This window comes from Triticum urartu, chromosome 4A, assembly GCF_056163025.1.
Source record: "Triticum urartu cultivar PI428250 chromosome 4A, HENAU_Tu73, whole genome shotgun sequence".
In the NCBI taxonomy this organism is placed as follows: domain Eukaryota; kingdom Viridiplantae; phylum Streptophyta; class Magnoliopsida; order Poales; family Poaceae; genus Triticum; species Triticum urartu.
Window position 1 is genome coordinate 7,783,956 of NC_141876.1, and position 20,305 is coordinate 7,804,260.

The 20,305-nt window shown below is 44.2% G+C and overlaps 1 protein-coding gene across 1 annotated transcript in view; it reads left to right on the forward strand.

The window, feature by feature from the left end:
• The first annotated feature begins 9,509 nt into the window (after nucleotides 1-9,509).
• Nucleotides 9,510-20,305, forward strand: part of LOC147974339 (uncharacterized) — a 40,705-nt gene continuing 29,909 nt past the window's right edge. Inside the window, exons 1-3 of the mRNA XM_087520015.1 lie at nucleotides 9,510-10,689; nucleotides 11,016-11,062; nucleotides 11,912-12,169. Coding sequence (XP_087376141.1) covers nucleotides 9,510-10,689; nucleotides 11,016-11,062; nucleotides 11,912-12,169 — 1,485 coding nt within the window. The remainder of the gene's footprint in view (nucleotides 10,690-11,015; nucleotides 11,063-11,911; nucleotides 12,170-20,305) is intronic.

A 20,305-nucleotide genomic window follows, 5' to 3' on the forward strand; every position in this document is an offset into this window, starting at 1 on the left:
CGGGAGAACCGCAATAAGGTTTTTGGGGAGCGTCTCGACGCGACTGCTCCCGATCCGTCCCCAACTTCGTCAGCCTCTGCTTCCACTACTTCCCCTGCATCGACACCATGGCCGACGACGCCGCCTCCAAAAAGAAGGCCACAGACGACGCCGAGGCTGCTGCCGCCGCCGCCGCGTTGGCCTGGCCAACCAGAGGGTATCAAGATGGCAACGGGGATGAAACCCACCGGGTTTTGCCTTCCCAAACCCATCCCCACGAGAAAATCACAAGCCCGTCCCCGTCTCCATCATCGTGCGCGGGGCTAGCTTTTTGCCCGTCCCCTAAACCCATCGGGTTTTGTAAACCCACGGGGAACCCACGGGAAAATCGACATATTAAGGCAAACATTGTAGCAAAATAGAATAGAATTTCAGCAGAAAAAATCGACATACTACAGCAGCAAATATTGATAAAAACAACATGAAACAATGTACTACAGCAACAAATATTGATAAAAATAGCATGAAAATATGTACTACAACAGCAAATATTGATACAAACAACTTCAAACAATGTACTACAACAGAAAATATTCATATACCTCACGATAACACTCCTAAGTTTCCAAGAGTCATCAATGAAATGGCCGGTGATTTCCATGCATCCTTTCTTTTGAGGGGTTGGTTTGGCTTTGAGGCTGGTCGCTGGGGGGTTCGGCCGCTCGGCTGCGTGGCTTTGGGCTGGGCCAGATCAATGCATGTGTATTTGGCCGGGTTTTGTCGGGTTTCGGGTTCGGGGACTATGAAAACGGGTGTAAACCCACGAAACGTATCGGGTTGTATAATGCGCCCAACAACAGCCCCACGGGGATGAAAAGACGCCCATCCCCGTCCCCTAATAGGGTAAAAACCCGCGGGGACGCGGGTTTCGGGGCCCCATTGCCATCTTGAGGAGGGTATGATCTATTCATCCCTCGTTTACTCGTACTTATGCTAGGCGTATATGTGCTGCTCATAGATGATTCGATTCTATGTTCTGTACATGCTAGTATGTTTAGGTATCGCTATGAGATGCATACCTTTTATGCCATGCTTACTATTTACTTGTGGATAAGTCTAATCGGAAAAGTGCTAATATTTCCAACAATTCAGTCAGACAAAGCACGATTTGAGGCCAAATGGAAGTCGTATCTGGTTCTCTTTTTTTGTCTTCAGTTTGAAGGTTGGTAAAGTTTGTTTTCCGGTTTATTTTAAAAACAATTGTTTTCAGTTGCATGGTATAGTAAATACTCCCTCTGTTTACTCTTGTAAGTCGATTTAGACAGCTGGAATTGAACTATTTTAGGTGCTGTCCTAAATGTCTAAAATGTCCTATAAAAGTGAACAGAGGGAGTATCGGATCTGGGTTTTAATATACTGTTTTCTCTAGCAGTTCCTCCCAGACTAATTTGTGCTACTCCGAGCATAATAAAAAATGAAAATACTCGCAAGAACTACTATTAAGATGATTCCGTTCCTGTGGCAGCACGAGCTAGCAGGTCAGAAGAAGCCTCCAAGGACGCAGCCTACCGCTACCGCGTGTTTTTCTTCTTCTCTGGACGGATGGACGGACGGAACGGAAGGGAACGGAATAATTGTACTACAAGAATAAGCCGAATAGACTAGCGTGCCACTGCAGCAGAATCTGCTCGTCCACAAACCTACCTAATAAAGCTGATGTTATCACTAGTTGAGCCTATCATTGGTTCAGTTTAGTCAGTGCCACTGTCAGACGCCGCGTGCTTAAGCGGCGGTGCATGTATACTACGTAGCAATGTGGGTACACGTACGTGCTTCCAAAGTTGAGGAGCACCGACGTGTCTTGTTTCAGACAAAAAGATATAGGAGATAATCAACCAACACATATTGTACTAGCTTGCATGGTGTCTGATCGTGTGGACAGCTGTTCGTCGCCGGTGAGTGCTCTGTTGACACCGTTGCCGATTTTCCGGCGTGCAATTTCTTCGTGGATGGCATCAGCGGCTAAGACATGGCAGGTTGGGTGGCTTCCTCCCCTTGTTTGTTGTTGCAGAGAGGAAGGGGAAAAAGCATGAGGGACGATTTCAGTTTAAGCTTGGACTCGGAACCGGCCTCATTTGCCGCCGTCAACGAGCGAGCGAGCGAGGAGAGCAGGTGCCCGAGAAAGGCCGTTGCTTCCATCAGATTCTGTTTGACATGGTAATCCAATTCTCTCGAGGAAATTTGTGCCACTCCGAGAACCAGAAAAATGCTCGCAACTTGACCTGACCGACTTGGAGGAAATTTGACCAAACGTTCTGCAATCGCTTACCTATCTCGGATAATGTGGCCAAACACAACGGGCCGGCGAACGGAACATGCGCCATCTGCGGTTTTGGGGAGGACGCTAATCACGTCTTCTTCAAGTGCTGCCTAGCTAGATTCGCGTGGAGCCCGGTCAGGGATACTTTCAACCAGAATTGGAACCCGCAAAATAGCTCGGACCTGCTTACATTGTTAACCACACAGAGGGGTGCGAATGCGCGAGTGGCGTGGCGCAGCGTTGGGGCGATGTTTTGGTCCATTTGGACTGTGAGGAACAAAATTACTATCGAACACAAGTTCCCTGCTCACCCCGCTGAGATTCTTTTCAAATGTCATATTTTCTTACAGGCTTGGGCGCCATTGGGAAAGCAGCGGTATGAGGGACGCATGAACGAGATTATGGAACAGATCAAGCTGTGCACGTCGAGATCAAGACTTCAAGAGCCGCACGCTTGAGCATTTTGCGTTTAGCTTCTACTTTGCTATGATCTATCCTCGCCTATGTGAACTATTAGTATCTACTTTGCCGGGACTGCGAGCTCACTGAACTTATGATCTTAGATATGTGAGGATTATTCCTGGTTGGATGCTGCCTTGTGATTTTATTAATTTAAAGCCGGACGCTTCGTGCGTCTTCGTTCAAAAAAAAAAAACTTGGAGGAAATTTGTACAGCCCTGACCAACTTGGAAAGTGATTGAATTTGGAAAGCATTAATTCATTGCGTGATTTGCAAACATTGGCTGCCGTCCGCCTCTTGGCGGCGGCGCGGCCGGCTATAACTTCCCGTGAGTTGCTGCTAAGTTTCCAGGGCGTTGCTGCCTACAGTTTCCCTGGTGTTTATGCATCAGGGACTTGGCTGTTAATCGGACTGGGAGACAATTTGGAGTTTGTTCAATTTTCTGTCCTGGCATTGGCTTTGGCAACGATCGGTGTTTTGTCTCGGCGCTGGTGTCAACAGCGATCGGTTTCCTATCATGCAGTGCTGGCCGATCTCTTGGCAAGGTTCGTGCAGTCTTGCTCTCCGTCAATTGTGCTCCTTGTGAGTTAGGGTTTGGATGTACGTCTGTTTGGCTTGTTCGTCTGCTGTTTTTTGGATGATCGGGAGAATTTTGTTGAAGTAATTGACAGCAATGAAACTGATTAGCTGGAATTGCTAGGGTCTTCTCGGTGCCCCAACAATTCGGTCGCTTCTAGATATCCAGAGGCGGCATAGCCCCGATGCGTTCTTCCTATCCGAAATGCATCTGGATGACTCTAAGGCAGAAGCGTTGAAGAGGAAATTAGGTATGGATGAGATGATTGTGGAACCAAGCATAGATGGAAGAAAGGGTGGACTGCTCTTAGTCTGGAAGAAGGAGGTAAGGATCTACTCTCGGGCTTCCACCCTTGATTTCATTGATGTGTCAGTACAAGAGGCTAATGGAGATTGTATGCAAACTAAAAAGCATCAAGGCATCTGGTCCGGTCTCCCTTCCCCAAAAGAGGTTTGCTGCTCTGCCTAGCCTAATGATTAATTGCATTCTCAAACTGCTACATGTGGATGCTTTCTAGACGACTGCTTTTTAAGTTGGGTGCAAACAAAGTATATGTGTTGTTTTGCTCTATGATGTGCGAATAAAGTTTTTTTTCTAGGTAGATGCTGTAGATTGAAAGATGTTATATTTTTCCCTATTATGATTGAGTCATAATCGTTGATGTATGAGTACTTCTCAGTTTTGTTGATGCACATGCATGCATTCGTGATCCAGATTTGCCTTGGTTTTTCCGAGGTCTACATGCTAGACTTGGTTCGATCAATCAGATTCTCCGCAGATGACTGTCCATGAAGAAACTGAAACCGAACTAACAGATCAATCAAACCCTTTCTCTGGAAGCCAACGCCGGGACAGAAAATTGTTTCAGATGGTCTTCCTTGTTTTCGACCTGGAGTGGAAACCCTTTCCTGGAAGAGGTTTGCTGTTCTGCCCACCCTAATTTTCAATTGCATCCTCAAACTGCAAGATATGGTGTTCTAGACGACTGCTTTTTAAGTTGACGCTCGCAAATGATCAAATCTGACGGAACAACAATTGGCATGGATTTGCAGGAGAACCGCCCTGTGCACTTTGGATGCCCGCGCGTTGGCGAGTTGCTGGCGGCGAAACCCTGTGCCAAATTATTGGCGTGGACCAAACAATCTCTTACTGCTCACAGTGGAACTGGAGGCTGCTGTGATGATTCTGGCTTATCTAACTATGCAAGGACACCCCCCCTCTCTCTTCCACTGTGAGTCTCTCTCTCTCTCTCTCTCTCTCTCTCTCTCCTCCTGCCACACGGGTATCTATATATTTTGAACACTTCTAGGGTCCATTGATTACCTTAGCACATTATTAGTACATACAAATTCTAGGATAGAAATCAGGCTTTCTCGCGGCGCTTGAAAACTGATGAACTGGCTAAAACACTCGAACACTTGGTTCACATGTTTACATATAATGAATATTGAAAAATGCAGTAAGCTATCACCGCTGGAAATGCGAGGGAAAGTTAACACAGCCGGAATTACGTGGGAAAGATATAGCTGCTGGAAATACGTGGGAAATCTTCATTAAAAAATTAGATTGGTCTTGCTTGTACGGATTATTAACTGATTTCCATTGATTCGTGGGGATACGTCACATGTACATCCTGTTCATGATCTACTTTGAAAGCATTCACTGAACCAAAAAAAAGCCCCCTATCTTCGGTAATATGACTGATTTCGAGTAGGATGCACCTGGTGGGAGATCTGCCTTCCATTGATTTCTCGGGATAGCTCATATGTATGTGAGAAGTGCTTCGGTACACCCCCCCTCACAAAACGTATAAAGGGTAGTATGGACTTTTCACAAATTGTATTCACTTTTCTACATAGAAAAGTATATACGCTGTAGGTTCGTACGATACCCGGCGAACAGCCCTCCCTTATGGGCTCAGCCCATTTACGTTCTTTTAGTTTTAATTTTTTAAAAATGGATGCCCTCGGCTGGATTCGAACCAGCGCCCTCACGCACTACTTGTAACAACACAAACCATCCTAGACAGCACATCACTTTTGCTTTCTTGGCTTGTTTTCCACTTCTTGTGCGGGAGACATAACACCATGAAAAAAACACAGCACCTCCACTCTTTAGTTTACGTCTCTCTTTTTTTTTGCACGGTTTTCTTTAGGGTATCTAGTTTTCCTGTTTTGTTCATAAAATAGTAATATTTGTATTTTTTAAATTTGTACATAAATTTCAAAACAAATGTCCATGCCTTTCAAACATGCTCAGAATGTCAAAATACGAACAGTTTTTAAAAAATAAACAAAAAGTCAAAGAAGACAAAAAAATAAACAGGAGAGAAGATAAAAAGAAAAAGAAAAAGAAAAACATGGTTCACGACCTTTGAGAAGGTCCCAAAACAGGAAAAAAATAGCTGGGAACCCGAGGTTCCCAAGACCGAGAAAACTTTTTTGCAAATTTCATAGTGAACTTTGTTTTGAATTTTTGTGAAAATATTCAAATCCATGAATATTTTTAAAACAATTGATGAACTTTTCAAATCCACGAGCTCTTGGACCGGCCCAACACGTGCCCGACGAGAGCAATGTCGTCGCCTAGTTGGGCCAAGGCCTAAGCGTTTTATTTTCTTTTCTATTTTTTCATTTGATTTCTTATTTTTTTTAATTCATTTATCTCTTTTTTTGAATACCAAAATACAAGTTTTAACTAACTTTTTAAACTAGTGATTTAAAAAAATATAAAATATTTATTAAATGTTTTAAAAAACACTTACTGTTTTCAATTTTATCCCTTTGTATTTATTAGTTGGGATCATTTCAAGGATGTCCAAAAAACACCATGTTGAACGGAGATTATTCGGTAAGGTTAGAACGGTTCATCTGAGAGCACTTTATTTTTCAACATCTTTGAAATGGCCCCAATTTCCCCACCAAAAATGATGAAGAAATGGATCCGATTTTTTTCATGGCCTTTTACGAGCAATTCAAGGCACCATGCCAAGTTCATTTGGTTTTCGACAAATTCTGCATTTTCTGGAGTTTCCTTTGTAGAAGAAGACCGATAAAATGGTCGAACATGTTGCAACTTGCATACGGTGTCGAAAATTGTTTAACCTAGCATGGTTGCCTACCATGGCCATTCCCATCCGGGTGCATCCTCCATTGAACATGGTCTAGTTTTGAACATTTTTTAAGTGACACCAACTTTTGCAGGCAAGGGGCATGCCTGTGGTAAGGATCCATGCCAGGTTTGAATGATTTCCGAGAAAATATGCAAGTTGCGACACGTCCAGCCATTTATCTACCTTTTTTAACCGAGAGAACCCCGGAAAAGTCAAATTTGTCGAAACCAAAACAACTTGGCATGGTGCGTTTAACCGGTAATATAAGATCATGGGAAGATTTGGGGTGAGTTAATGGATGCCGCAAAAACATGCTCTCAAATGGACCCTTCTCGCCTACCCGAACACCCTCTGTTGAACATGATCTATTTTTGAACATGCATGAAATCATCCCAACCTTTTCCAGTAGGCGGGCATGCCCATGGTAGGCATCCATCCCGGGTTTGAATGAATTTCCCACAACGTATGCATGTTGTGTCACGTCCGGCCATTTATCAGCTTGTTTTCATCGAGAGGACTCTAGAAAACGAAAGAATTGTAGAAAACTTAAACAACTTGACATGGTGCCATGATTTGATCATAGAAGGAGGTGGAAAAAATTAGGCCTTTCGAAGGATGTTGAGAAACAACGCACCCTCAGGTAGAGCCTTCTAGCCAACCCGTACACCCTTCATTAAACATGGTCTACTTTTGGAGATTCTTAAAATGACCCCAACCTTTTTAAGCAGGTGGGCATGACCATGGCAGTCATCCATGCCAGGTTTGTACGATTTCTGACAACGTATGCAAGTTGCGACACGGCCGCCCATTATCAAGCATTTTTTTTACTGAGAAAACTACGGAAAATACAAAACTTGTCGAAAACCAAAACAACTTGGCATGGTGCCTTGAATTGGTCATACAAGGCATGAAATTTTTTGGGCCATTTCAAGCATGTCGGGAAACGACGTGCTCTTAGACGGAGCCATCTCGCCTACTCGAACACCTCCGTTGATCATGGTCTAAGTTTCCTTTTTCCATCTTTTGTAGTGCATCAAATATAACGCTAAAAAGAAAGATTGTGGTTTTCCTTTTCAACCGGGCTGGTTTTTTCTTCAGTTTTTACATGGGTTTCTATATTATTTTGTTTTTCTTTTCTTTTATTGATTTTGAAAAAAGTTCATCAATAATTCAAATTAAGTTCATTGATTTGGAAAAAAAATTAACAAAATTTTAAAAAAATCCATTGATTTAGAAACAAAGTCCATCAATTTATAAAAAAGACCAACAATTTTCAAAAACAAATTGCCAACTTGCGAAATAGTTCACGAATTTGTGAAGAAAACTGATCAATTTTGGGGGACAAAGTTCACTGATTTGAAAGAAAAATTCAAGAATTTGAAACTTTTTCGTCATTTTCGATTAAAAAAATCACGAATTATAAGAACTTCACGCATTTAAGAAACAAAAAAAGAAAAGAAAAAACAACCAGAAAATGTTGTGCTTTTCCAGTGTTGTATTTTAAGTATAAAAAAACTTACGTAGCATTTAAGAAACAAAAAAAGAAAAGAAAAAACAACCAGAAATTGTTGAAGGGCCTAGGTTCGAAACCTGCAGCAAGCACCTTTTTTTGCGGTTTCAGAAAAAAGAAATGATGAATGTGCTGAATGGGCCAGCCCAGCACGGTGCGGTTTCAGAAAAAAGAAATGATGAATGTGCTGAATGGGCCAGCCCAGCACGGCAGTGTGTGCACGTCCGTTAATGTACAGCGTATACGTGATTTAAAAAAAAGTACAGCGTACACGTGATTTAAAAAAAAGTACAGCGTATACGTGAAGAGTTTATAAAAAATGGCTATCATGCCCCTACTTATGAAGAGGTATGGGCTAATCTGAACCGTCCTTGTGTTTAGGGGGGGTGTACCGAAGCAAAAGTGTATGTACATCCTGTTGGTGATCTGCCTTCCATGCATTGAGCCATAAAAAACCACCACCTTTTGCAGTTTATTTTGAAATGAGTGATTACAGATAGGATACACATCTGACACTAGAAAAAGGTTATTTGTAGGGGAGTCTTGTATGTTGATTCGTGAATTGTTTTGTTTGCATGGCTGACCAGGCATTAGTGTCCTGCATATATCTCCAGTGGATTGTAATCTCTGGGCAGTGAACGTTGAACAATGCAATGCAGTGAGCTGTCACTGACGGAAATGTGCAGGAAAGCTACCACCGCCAGAATTACCCGGGAAAACTATCGATGCTGGAAATGGGAAAGCATCATTTGAGAACTCCAGTTTTATCTTAATAGCACATTTGTATTACTGTAAAATAGGAATGTTTTATTGAAGTAAATTGGTCAAATTCGAATGGATCAACTGATTTACATTGATTCATGAGGATATGTCACTTGTATATCTTGTCGGTGATCTGCCTTGCATTCATAGAACCATAAAAAAGTCGCTACCTTTTGTACTCTAATTAAAGTATGACCGGTTACGAGCAGGATGCACATCTGATGGGAGAGAAGGTTGTGAATTGTTTTGTTTTATATGGTTGATGTTGAGAGGACCTACTAGTGACATGAACAAGAATAGAGGGATGAAAATGTAAAACTCACCTTGTATATACTACTCCCGTGGAGGGATGGAAGGATAAGGTCAATCCTCAATGTTCCAGACTTCTCTCCCCTTCTTGAGCTAATCAACATGGCATCAGAGCCACCCGTCTCCGGCGAGGCAGTGGCGGCCATGGAACGGCGTTGAGTGGGTTCGGAGGCGGTGGAAGTTGGTGGTGGTGCTGGTGGTCAACGGCGCTGTGAAGGAGGGCGACCTGGGCCCGTGAGGCGACTCAGTGCAGTGGCGGAACTGAGTAGAGTGCTGCGGCGGTGAAGGAGGTGCTGGGAGGAACAAGGCGGCGAGGAGCAATGGTCTGATTTACCACGGGTGAGTTCGCTGTTTGTGTGGTTGCGTGTGGAGGTTGCCCAGGCTGGTGGTGTGATTAGGGAGGAGAAAGGAGCCGATGGCTAGCTAGTGCGGCGTGCAGAGGCTTGAATCTGAGAAGTGGAAGTGCAGCGTGTAGAGGAGATGGCTGAAATCAGTGATGCCCCAGCAGTTACTTCCGGTGAGCTTGCGGCTGTATTGCGAGCGATGGATGAGAAATACAGGGCTCTATTTGATGCAATCAGCAAGCAAGTTAGCAGCTCCAAATCAGAGGTTGAAATAAAGGAGGAGATACATCCCTTACAGATGCCACATGTGAAGTTAGAGGGTCCTGAGAACTATGTAAGCTGGGCTGAGCATGCTGAAACCATCCTGGTTTCAAGGAAATTGGAAGGATACATCCTTGGGACAGTAGAGAAACCTGAGGAAGAAGATTCAAAAGAAGGCCAAAAATGGAGAGCAACCAATGCTTTGGTCAGGGCATGGCTTCTGAGTTCGATGTCTTCTCAGATTGCAAAGCAGGTTGAGAGAATCAAAGATGCTTCAGAGATTTGGAGGCTCCTGAAAGGCACATATCCAGGAGTGGGAAATGAGATGTTAGCATGCAAAATTCAAAAGGAGTTGCAGGAGCTGAGCCAAGGTGAGAGAACAGTGGTGGAATATGTGTCTGAACTTAAAAGGTTGTGGAGTGACCTGGACTACTATGATCCAGTTGAAATGGAGTGTGGGAAATGTATTGAGAAGCATAGTAAGTGGACTGAGAGGAGACGTGTTAGAGACTTCCTAAATGGGCTCCATCCCATGTTTGAAAATAGGAGAGCAGCTCTATATGGCTGTGGGAAGCTACCAAGTCTTGAGCAAGCAATTTCTGCAATAGTGAGTGAAGAAACTCGGCTAAGGTTGGAGACAGCAGGATCGACTTCACAGGGAGTAACGGAAAGGCGCTCAGCTTTCTTGGCTGCAGGAGGTGGAAGATACCAAAGAACAGGAGCAGGTAACAGTGAAAGAAAATGTTTTGAATGTGGATCACCAGGACATCTTGTGGCAGGCTGCCCTAAATTGATGGGAGGAGGTCGTGGTAGAGGCCAGGACTGGCGAGGTAGAGCCAGAGGCAGATTATTTGATTCATGTGGTGGCCGTGGAAGAGGCATGTTGTTTCCCAGAAGAGCAAACACTTCAAATGCCGAGGAAGTGTCTCAGAAATTGAGCATTGAGATAACCCCCGATGAGCTAGAGAAGTGGCGTCAATTCAAGAACCTAAATCTTGGTGTTGAACAGCCTCAGGAGTCACATGCATCATCCTCTTCATCAGCAAATTTTTTTGGTAATAATTCTCATACTGTAATGTGTACTGATTATCTTGCAGCTGGTGCACAATGGTTAATTGACTCAGGGGCTTCGAGACATATGGCTGGTTCTATTAGGGAGTTGTCCAACTATATTCCTGTTTTTAAAAAGGAAAATGTGAAATTGGTTGATGGTTCAACCCAAGCCATTGTTGGGTCTGGAATTGTCAAATGCAGCCCAAATATGTCATTATGTTCAGTTTTACATGTTCCAGCATTCCCAATTAATCTTCTATCTATAAGCTGCATCACTAGAGAGCTAAATTATGCTGCAATATTCTTCCCCACTTGGTGTATTTTTCAGGAACTTGGAACTGGAAAAGAGATTGGGATAGGGAGCATGCGCGATGGGTTATATTACTTGGATAGTAATATATTTCCTGCAGTGGCTGCTACAGTGTCTCCCTCGTCACTAGAAGAATTCCTACTTCAACATCGTCGGTTGGGACATCTTTCTTTTGCTATTTTGGGTCAGATTTACCCTAATTTCTATTGTAAAATTAGTAAAGAACAACTAATGTGTGATGCTTGTCAGTATGGAAAGCAAGTTAGGAGCTCTTATTTATCATCTAATAATAGAAGTGATGTGCCTTTGCAAACTATACATTCAGATGTGTGGGGCCCTAGCAAAGTGACATCTAATAATGGTTATCGCTACTTTGTCACTTTCATTGACTGTTGCACTAGAACTACCTAGGTTTATGTGTTACGCCATAAAAGTGAAACATTTGAATGCTTTAGAGATTTCCATAATCTGATTAGGACTCAATATAGTGCTTGTGTGAAAGTGTTACAAACTGATAATGGCACATAATATGTGAATGGGGACTTTGATGAATATTTGTCAAACTTTGGAATTATCCATCAAACCAGTTGCCAGGTACTTCAGAACAAAATGGTTTGGCAGAAAGGAAGAACAGACATATTTTAGAAATTGCAAGGTGCATAATGTTTGCCATGAATATTCCAAAGTACTTGTGGAGTTAAGCAGTGATGACTGCAGCTTATTTGATGAATAGGATGCCTTCTCGGGTGCTTGGCTACAAGACACCAATAGAGTGTCTCACTGGGAGAACTACATATGTAGTTCCACCAAAGGTGTTCGGGTGTACATGTTTTGTAAAGGACTATAGGCCTTCGGTTGGGAAGCTAGATCCAAGAGCAGTAAAGTGTATATTTGTGGGGTATTCTGGTAAACAGAAGGGCTATAAATGTTGGTGCCCATCCGAGAAGAGAATGTTTGTGAGTATGGATGTGGTGTTTCGTGAACATGAACCATTTTATGGGGAATCAGTTGACTTATCTGATGTATTTCCCGATTCGTTTACTGATGACCTTTTAGATGCAGACTATGAGACAGGGGGAGATATAGAAGTGGAGAACACTGATGCTACATCACAAAAGATGATTATTGGAGTGATACCTGCTGAAGGAAGGGAACAAGATACACCAAATGAGGTACAACAATGGCGAAAACCAAACGAAGAAAGGGAATGCCAAGTGTATACAAGAAGGCGACAATCAAAAGAGAAACAGATGCATGGGGAGGAAGTAAATTCTTTGGAGCCTCACCATGAAGCCTATGAACCAGAAAGAACACCATCCAGAGTGGAGCAGCCTGATGCGAATGACTCAACACTAGACCCACCATTACCATCTCAGGCTCCACAGGTAACTCCGTCATGTGATGATAATGCTCTTACATTGGACGATCTAGATATACCCATTGCCCACCGAAAACAACCTCGATTAACTGCTGGGAAATTTCCATCAAGAATGTCACCCTACAATGTCTCCAATTATGTTTCATATTCCTCTATGGGTCATCAATACAATTCATTTATAGTTGCTCTAGATTTGATGGCACCACTACCACATGATTGGCAGGAGGCAGTAAGGGACCCAAGGTGGAGAGCAGCAATGGTTGAAGAAATGAGTGCACTCGATAAGAATAATACTTGGGAACTCTCTATACTTCCTGTAGGTAAGAAAGTTGTGGGTTATAAGTGGGTGTTCACCATAAAGCAAACACCTGAGGGCAAAATAGAGAAATATAAAGCCAGACTAGTGGCAAAAGGGTATAGTCAAACATACGGAGTGGATTACGATGAGACTTTTGCCCCACTGGCTAAGATGAATACTATTAGAACCCTGATCTTAGTAGCAGCGAATTATAAGTGGAATCTTTTTCAGATGGATGTTAAGAATGCTTTTCTACATGGTGACTTGCAAGAGGAAGTATATATGGAAATCCCATAGGGGTTTAATAGTAAGGAGACAGAGGGTAAGGTGTGCAGACTAAAAAATCATTATATGGACTCAAGCAATCACCAAGGGCCTGGTTTGGGAAGTTTTGCAAGGAGATCCGCTCACTTGGCTATCAGCAAAGCAATGCTGATCATACACTGTTTTTCAGGAGTAATCATGGTAAACTTACAATTCTTGTGGTTTATGTTGATGACATTGTTATTACAGGTAATGATGATGAGGAGATAAGAAGGTTGAAAAAATGCTAGCAAAAGCATTTGAAGTAAAAGATCTTGGGCATCTAAATTACTTTCTAGGAATTGAAGCTGCATATTCATCACAAGGTATATATCTCTCATAGCGGAAATATGTTCTTGATTTACTTGTTGAGACCGGAATGCTAGACTGTAAACCTGCCTCTACACCAATTGAGGCAAACCATCGAATTAAGGCAGATATGGGTGATCCTGTTGATAAAGGTCAGTATCAACGGCTGGTAGGGAGACTAATCTATTTGTCCCATACTAGGCCAGATATTGCATATGCTGTGAGTATTGTGAGCAGATATATGCATGACCCAAGATCTACACATTTAAATGCTGCATATAGAATCTTGAGATACTTAAAGGGATGCCCTGGGAAAGGAATTCTATTCTCAAATTCTGGACATCTCAGTATAGAGTGTTACACAGATGCTGACTGGGCTGGGTGATGATAGAAGGTCCACTTCTAGCTACTGCATCTTTGTTGGAGGAAATTTGGTTAGCTGGAGGAGCAAAAAACAAAGTGTAGTGGCCAGGTCTACTGCTGAAGCAGAGTTACGGTCCATGGTCTCTGGAATATGTGAATTAGTATGGCTACGCTTACTACTTACTGAACTACAATTGTACAAAGGGGGCCCTCTTCAGATCTACTGTGATAATCAAGCCACAATAAATATAGTAAATAATCCAGTCCAGCATGATAGGACGAAATATATTGAAATAGATAGGCATTTCATCAAAGAGAAGCTAGATGAGGGAACTCTTCAAGTTAGCTTTGTCAACACAGGTGATCAGCTTGCTGATGTATTAACCAAAGTTATTAGTGTTGTAAATTATATGAAATTATGTAACAAGATGGGGCTCATAGACATATTTGCCCCATCTTGAGGGGGAGTGTTGAGAGGACCTACTAGTGACATGAACAAGAATAGAGGGACGAAAATGTAAAACTCACCTTGTATATACTACTCCCATAGAGGGATGGAAGGATAAGGTCAATCCTCAATGTTCCAGACTTCTCTCCCCTTCTTGAGCTAATCAACAGTTGACAGGGTCAATCTAGTGGTATCCTCCATATATTGCTAGTGAATTAGAATTTCCAATTTCTGGGTAATGAACAAATGCAACAAGCTATCACCGTTGCAAATGTGTGGGAAATCTATTTCCTTGAGAATTATGTGGGAAAATACTGCTGCTGGAAATATGCGGGAAATCATCGTCCAGAAAACATCTTAATTACACACTTTTATTGTAGTAATAGGAATGTGTTATTGAAATAGATTGCTCAAGTTTGTACGGATTAAATGGCTTCCATTTATTCGTGAGGATATGTCACCTGTATATCATGTTGATGGTCTTCCTAGCTTTCATTGAGCCATAAAAAAGCCGCCACCTTTTATAGTTCATATAAAATATGACTGAATACCCATAGGATGCACATCTGATGGGAGAGAAGGGAGTGTTGTATGTTGATTTCTGAACTATTTTATCTTGCATGGCTGACCGGTCAATCCAGTAGTATCATGCACATATATCTCTTCGATTAACTAGAAATTCTAGTTTCTAGTTAATGAATAAATACAGTGAGCTATCACCGCTGCAAATGTGCGGGAAAGCTAAACTACCATTGCTTGTGTGCATCTTATTCCTTTTTAGTTCTTTTTGTAAGGACCATGTGTGCGTGTGGCCTTTGAAGACGAATCTGTAAAGTTTTTCTAAGATGCAAATTTTTCCTCTGGTGCCATTCATTTCCTTCTAAATTGTTTTTCTAGTCTTGAAATTTTGCTAATTGAAAAACATATGAGCTGAAATAATGCTGCAGTGATGATATTGAGCAGTTTAGATAATTAAAAAGCACATGGGCTGCACTAGTGGTGCTTTGTCATTTTAGTTTGGTTGCCGTGAGATTCAATGGTCTTCTTTTAGAACTGTGTGTTCTGTTTTGACCATGGCTGTGATGATGAACACTTTGAGGAAACATACCAGTTCTACTTCTGAAAAATCATGATTGGAAAAATTGTTAATATTCAGGTGTGTTGGTGCAACGTGTCTATGTGTGCGTTGTCAGTGTCAAAACCAGCGGATCTCGGGTAGGGGGTCCCGAACTGTGCGTCTAAGGCTGATGGTAACAGGAGGCGGTGGACACAATGTTTACCTAGGTTCGAGCCCTCTTGATGGAGGTAATACCCCACTTCCTACTTGATTAATCTTGATGATATGAGTATTACAAGAGTTGATCTACCACGAGATCGTAGAGGCTAAACCCTAGAAGCTAGCCTATGATTATGATTATTGTTGTCCTACAGACTAAACCCTTCGGTTTATATAGACACCGGAGGGGTCTAGGGTTACACAGAGTCGGTTATAAGGGAGGAGATCTACATATCGGAATTGCCAAGCTTGCCTTCCACGCAAAGGAGAGTCCCACCCGGACACGGGACGAAGTCTTCAATCTTGTATCTTCATAGTCCAACAGTCCGGCCAAAGTATATAGTCCGGCTGTCCGAGGACCCCCTAATCCAGGACTCCCTCAGTAGCCCCTGAACCAGGCTTCAATGACGATGAGTCCAGCGCGCAGATTGTCTTCGGCATTGCAAGGCGGGTTCTTCTCCAAATCCCGAGTACCTGTCGTAACGAGTAGTGTCCGGCTTCCCATGAATGTTGCTCTCCTCGGCTTCTGTGCTTTAATAATGGCTATCTTCCACGTGTCGAGCGAATGTGAGAAGTCGGGGCATTTTTACATTTTCCACCTTAACCATGTAAGTAAATCGTCTATTTAAAGAGTCGGGGATCCTCAGATCCATATCACACCATCCTCCCACAGCGAGTATCCATCGGAGCGTGCCTGGAAAAGTCCATCCCATCATGGCCGACCATCGCAGCTCCTCCTCTCGCCCCCGTAGCACTAAGCCAGGCAATTGGGAGAAGTGTTCCGTCCCCCACAGCCAATTAGTAGAGTTACAGACCCAGGGTTTTCTCCCTCCTGCGTATATGGCCCCCGTCCGAGCCGGACTAGCCACTTATAATGGCGGGGAGCAAGCGGAGAGCTTTCCCAACCCATCCAGGGGGGAGCGGGTATGCCTTGTCCCTTACTTATTGAGGAGACTCGGATTTCCAATCCATCCGTTCCTCTGCGGGCTCCTGGAGTTCTACGGCCTCCAGCTACATAACTTTACTCCTGCCTCCATATTACACATCTCCGGCTACGTTGCCTTTTGCGAGCTGTTTCTGGGCTGCGAAGCTCATTTCGAGCTATGGAAGAGGCTATTCTGCCTTGTACCCCATACAGGAGGGGCCAATATATCTAGTGGGCAGAGCCGAAATATGGCGCATCGCGGGGACCGGACACCTGGCCGGTACTCCGAAGAAGACATCCGAAGACTGGCCTTCGGAGTGGTTTTATATGGAGGACGTCCCCCTTCTGGACCCTATTCGGATGGGCCTTCCTGAGTTTAACAATGCCCCTTTGAAGAAACGCCGCAGCTGGCGCCCTCGGAGTCCCCAGGAGGAAGATAACATAGAGGTCCTTTACCTGATGGGCAGGATAAAAACACTGGCCAAATCAGGACTCACAATAGTCAAGGTTATGTCAATATGTATAATGCGGGGGGTGCAGCCAGTTCAGTATCGGGGGAAACCCATGTGGCACTTCAATGGAGAAGACGATGCCACCCGTTGCGGTCGTAAAGGTCCGGACTCCGCCACTTCTCTAGCGAAAATACTGTCTGATTTGTACAGAGGAGAGGAAGAGGAGTTCATCCGCATTAAGCCACGGGATGGATTCTCCATGTACAACCCCCCAAACTGGGTGAGCTGCTACCTTTTACTCCAGACCTTCCCGCATTCTTCATCATAAATATTTACCTTGCTATTTCATAGCAAGAACTGCGAAAAGCTGTGGGGGAGGTCCACAGCCCATCTGTACAGCCAAAGGACCCTGACCGGGCCCTTGACCTCGGACTCGAAGAAGATCCGGACATGTTTGTGGAGCTCGTCGACATGACGTTCTATCAGTTAAGCTGCGACGGTGCCTTGGTGGCCATCATAGCCGATTATCCTGGCCTGCTCCCTGCATCGCATGTAAGTAAAGCCGGAGTCCCAACTTCCGAGAAGGATCCCTTTTTTGCACCTCACCCACCGCACACGTATTGCGTCTTACAGGGAAGGCACTCGGGGCGCTATGCCGAACCCGTGGTGACTCATCAACAAGGGGCACCGAAGCCGGGTTGGGTTAAAAGCAAGGCGGTCAGGACTGAGACGCCATCGTAGAGGTATGAAAAAAACCCTGCTCCATGGTTGTCATCTTTAAAATATAATAACATCCATGGTTCCTGGTAGAAAAAACGTTGGCCGGACCGTGTCAGGAGAGCCTGCCGGCCACGCCTTCACTAGCCGGACTCTAGAGCCGGACCTAGGGGCATATGCTAATGTGGGGACAACACCGGATGTTCCTCCTACAGAGGATCCGGATAGGCTGTCCGCTACAAATTCTGAAGTGGAGAGTGCCATGAATCACAGGCGTCGCCGGGCCATACTCCACGACCCTGGTTTATCCGAAGAGGCATTTGATGCCTTCAACTCAGGAGGCGCGTACATCCGAGCTGCTCAAAATGGCCTTGCCAGAGCCACAGACCAGTATGTAAATGATATACGGGTAAGAAAATCTGATAATTATGTATATCAGTAGCCCTGAGACTTGAAACAGTTGGCACAATTGATTTAAGGATCATTATATGCGTAGGTTCTTACGGAGAAGAATACCCAGTTGTCTCAAGATCTGGAGGAGTGCAAAGCCCAGCTACAGGCCGCAATTGTCGGAATGGAGGAGTCCAAGAAGGCCCCATCTGGTAATACTTGTCCTGATCGAAAAGAATGAAATGACATGTACCAGTTAGTATTCGGCATGCATGCAAATCTAACAATAGATTTTGCAGATGATCCCGGAGTGAATCCGAGGATCGTGCGAGGGGATGAGCAACATGCTCAACGACAGCTAGAGGCTGGCGAGCGTGTGCTTACGCGGGTTAGGAGGGAGAAAAACGATCTCCAAGATGCCAATACCCGGCTGGGCATTGAACTGAAAGATGTTCGGGTCCAGCTAGTTGACTCCGTAAAGGAGAATAAGAGGCTTCGACGCGACATTTTAGTAAGTTCTTGAACGAACTTTTATAGAGTTTGGCGAAGAAACTGGTTAACAGAGTTATATCTGTAGGTATGCTGACGGGTCGTCCCGAAGAGGAGATGCCCGGATCTGCGGGCGATCTTCTGCCAGAGCTCTCACAACTGCACGAACAAGTTTGGCAGGTGATGCAGGGCATTGCCTAGGCCTTGTGGCCATCCGCCTCCCTGCCAGGAGGCATGGGGGAGCTCTCACAGATGCTCAAGGGAGCGCGGCGGCACTTCCGATTATGGAAGATATCTGCCTACCGACAAGGTGCAAGGGAAGCCTGGGCCATGGTGAAGACGCGATATACCAAGGCTGACCCGAACCACATGGCCGAGGTCAGACCTGTAGGGTCTGATGGGAAAGAGATCCCCGTTAGTCTGGTATATGATCAGGTAAAATTAGCCGCAAAGTATTCCCAACAGGATTGTAGGCTAGACATCCTGTTGGATGGTATAGAAGAAGAATTTAGTCAGTCTAAGTGACTGTGTACTTCAAGTGACATATTTTTTCCCTAGACGGATTGTAAATCATTTGTCATGGCGGACCTTTTCGCTTCGACCTCCGGACTCGACAGTCCAGAGTGTATCCGAATACCCGCTCAGTTATGTAAAAACCGGGGTATGCGTGGAAACCAGGCGTAGGGGTCATAAGTGCTTGAACAAACAAGTACCCAACTAGCTATGTTATATTACATGGATAGTAAGAAACATCTTCCAGGGAGAATAGTTCCGTTAAGGGTTCCTTTCCCTGGGTATGCATGCATTAATGTGCATGTCCGAACTGCGAAAAGAGACACATGATATAAACATCTAGGGGCATGTATTTCAATAAGTAAAAGTCATCTTTTGTTCACCGACCGAATATTCCCTTAAGAACGCTAGCTTTCGGCTTCACCCAGTCCGAGGTACACATCTGGCTGACCCGGCAGTAACAATCACAGAGGTGCTCCCCTTATGCCCTAGCCGAATTAACAGGAATGTATGTCATAAACACAAGAGCCAGGCAACCCAGCTTGGCCAAAACTTAAGTCATATCGATGCATATAATGGCGAAGAAAAGGTACATTTGGAAAAGTAACACATGTCCAGGGGGCATAGAGCCCGGAACATAATTATATTAAGCTTCTGAATAAGAAGCCCCCAGGTATAATGAGCACGCATGGCGCGTCAAGATTGTGTAGTCAAGACACATTTTAACCTTTTAAGGCCATGAAGAAAAAAGGGAAGAAACAAAGAAAGAAAGATATTGGATATATATAAAAAAGGCGGAGGTAAGGAGACGAACACAGAGTCCGGCACTAGGCATAGAACCTTCGGAGTCTGGCCGCGTTCCATGGGTTTGGCTCGAGTCAATTGTCCGATACATCACGCAGACGGTATGCTCCACCGGTTAGAACTTTGTCGATGATGAAGGGACCTTCCCATTTGGGCTTGAGCTTGTCCTTCTTCTTCTCTGGTAGGCGTAGAATGAGTTCGCCAACGTTATAAGTTTTGGCCCGTACTTCTCTGCTTTAATACTGTTGAGCCTGTTGCTGATAGAATGCGGAGCGGGCTTTTGCAACGTCACGCTCCTGCTCCAGGGCGTCTAAACTGTCCTGCCAATCAAGCTCAGCTTATTTCTCTTCATACATGCGCACTCGAGGTGAGTCATGAATGATGTCGCAGGGCAGTACCGCCTCTGCGCCGTACACCATAAAAAACAGTGTGTATCCAGTAGCTAGTGCGATTCGGCATGGTCCGCTGCCCCCATAGTACGGAGTCAAGCTCCTCAACCCAGTGCGTATCTGATTCCTTCAAGGATCACACTAATCTTGGTTTAATGCCGCTCATAATAAGACCATTTGCTCGTTCGACTTGACCGTTTGTTTAGGGGTGATAGACGGAGGCATAATCGAGCTTAATGCCCATGTTGCTGCAC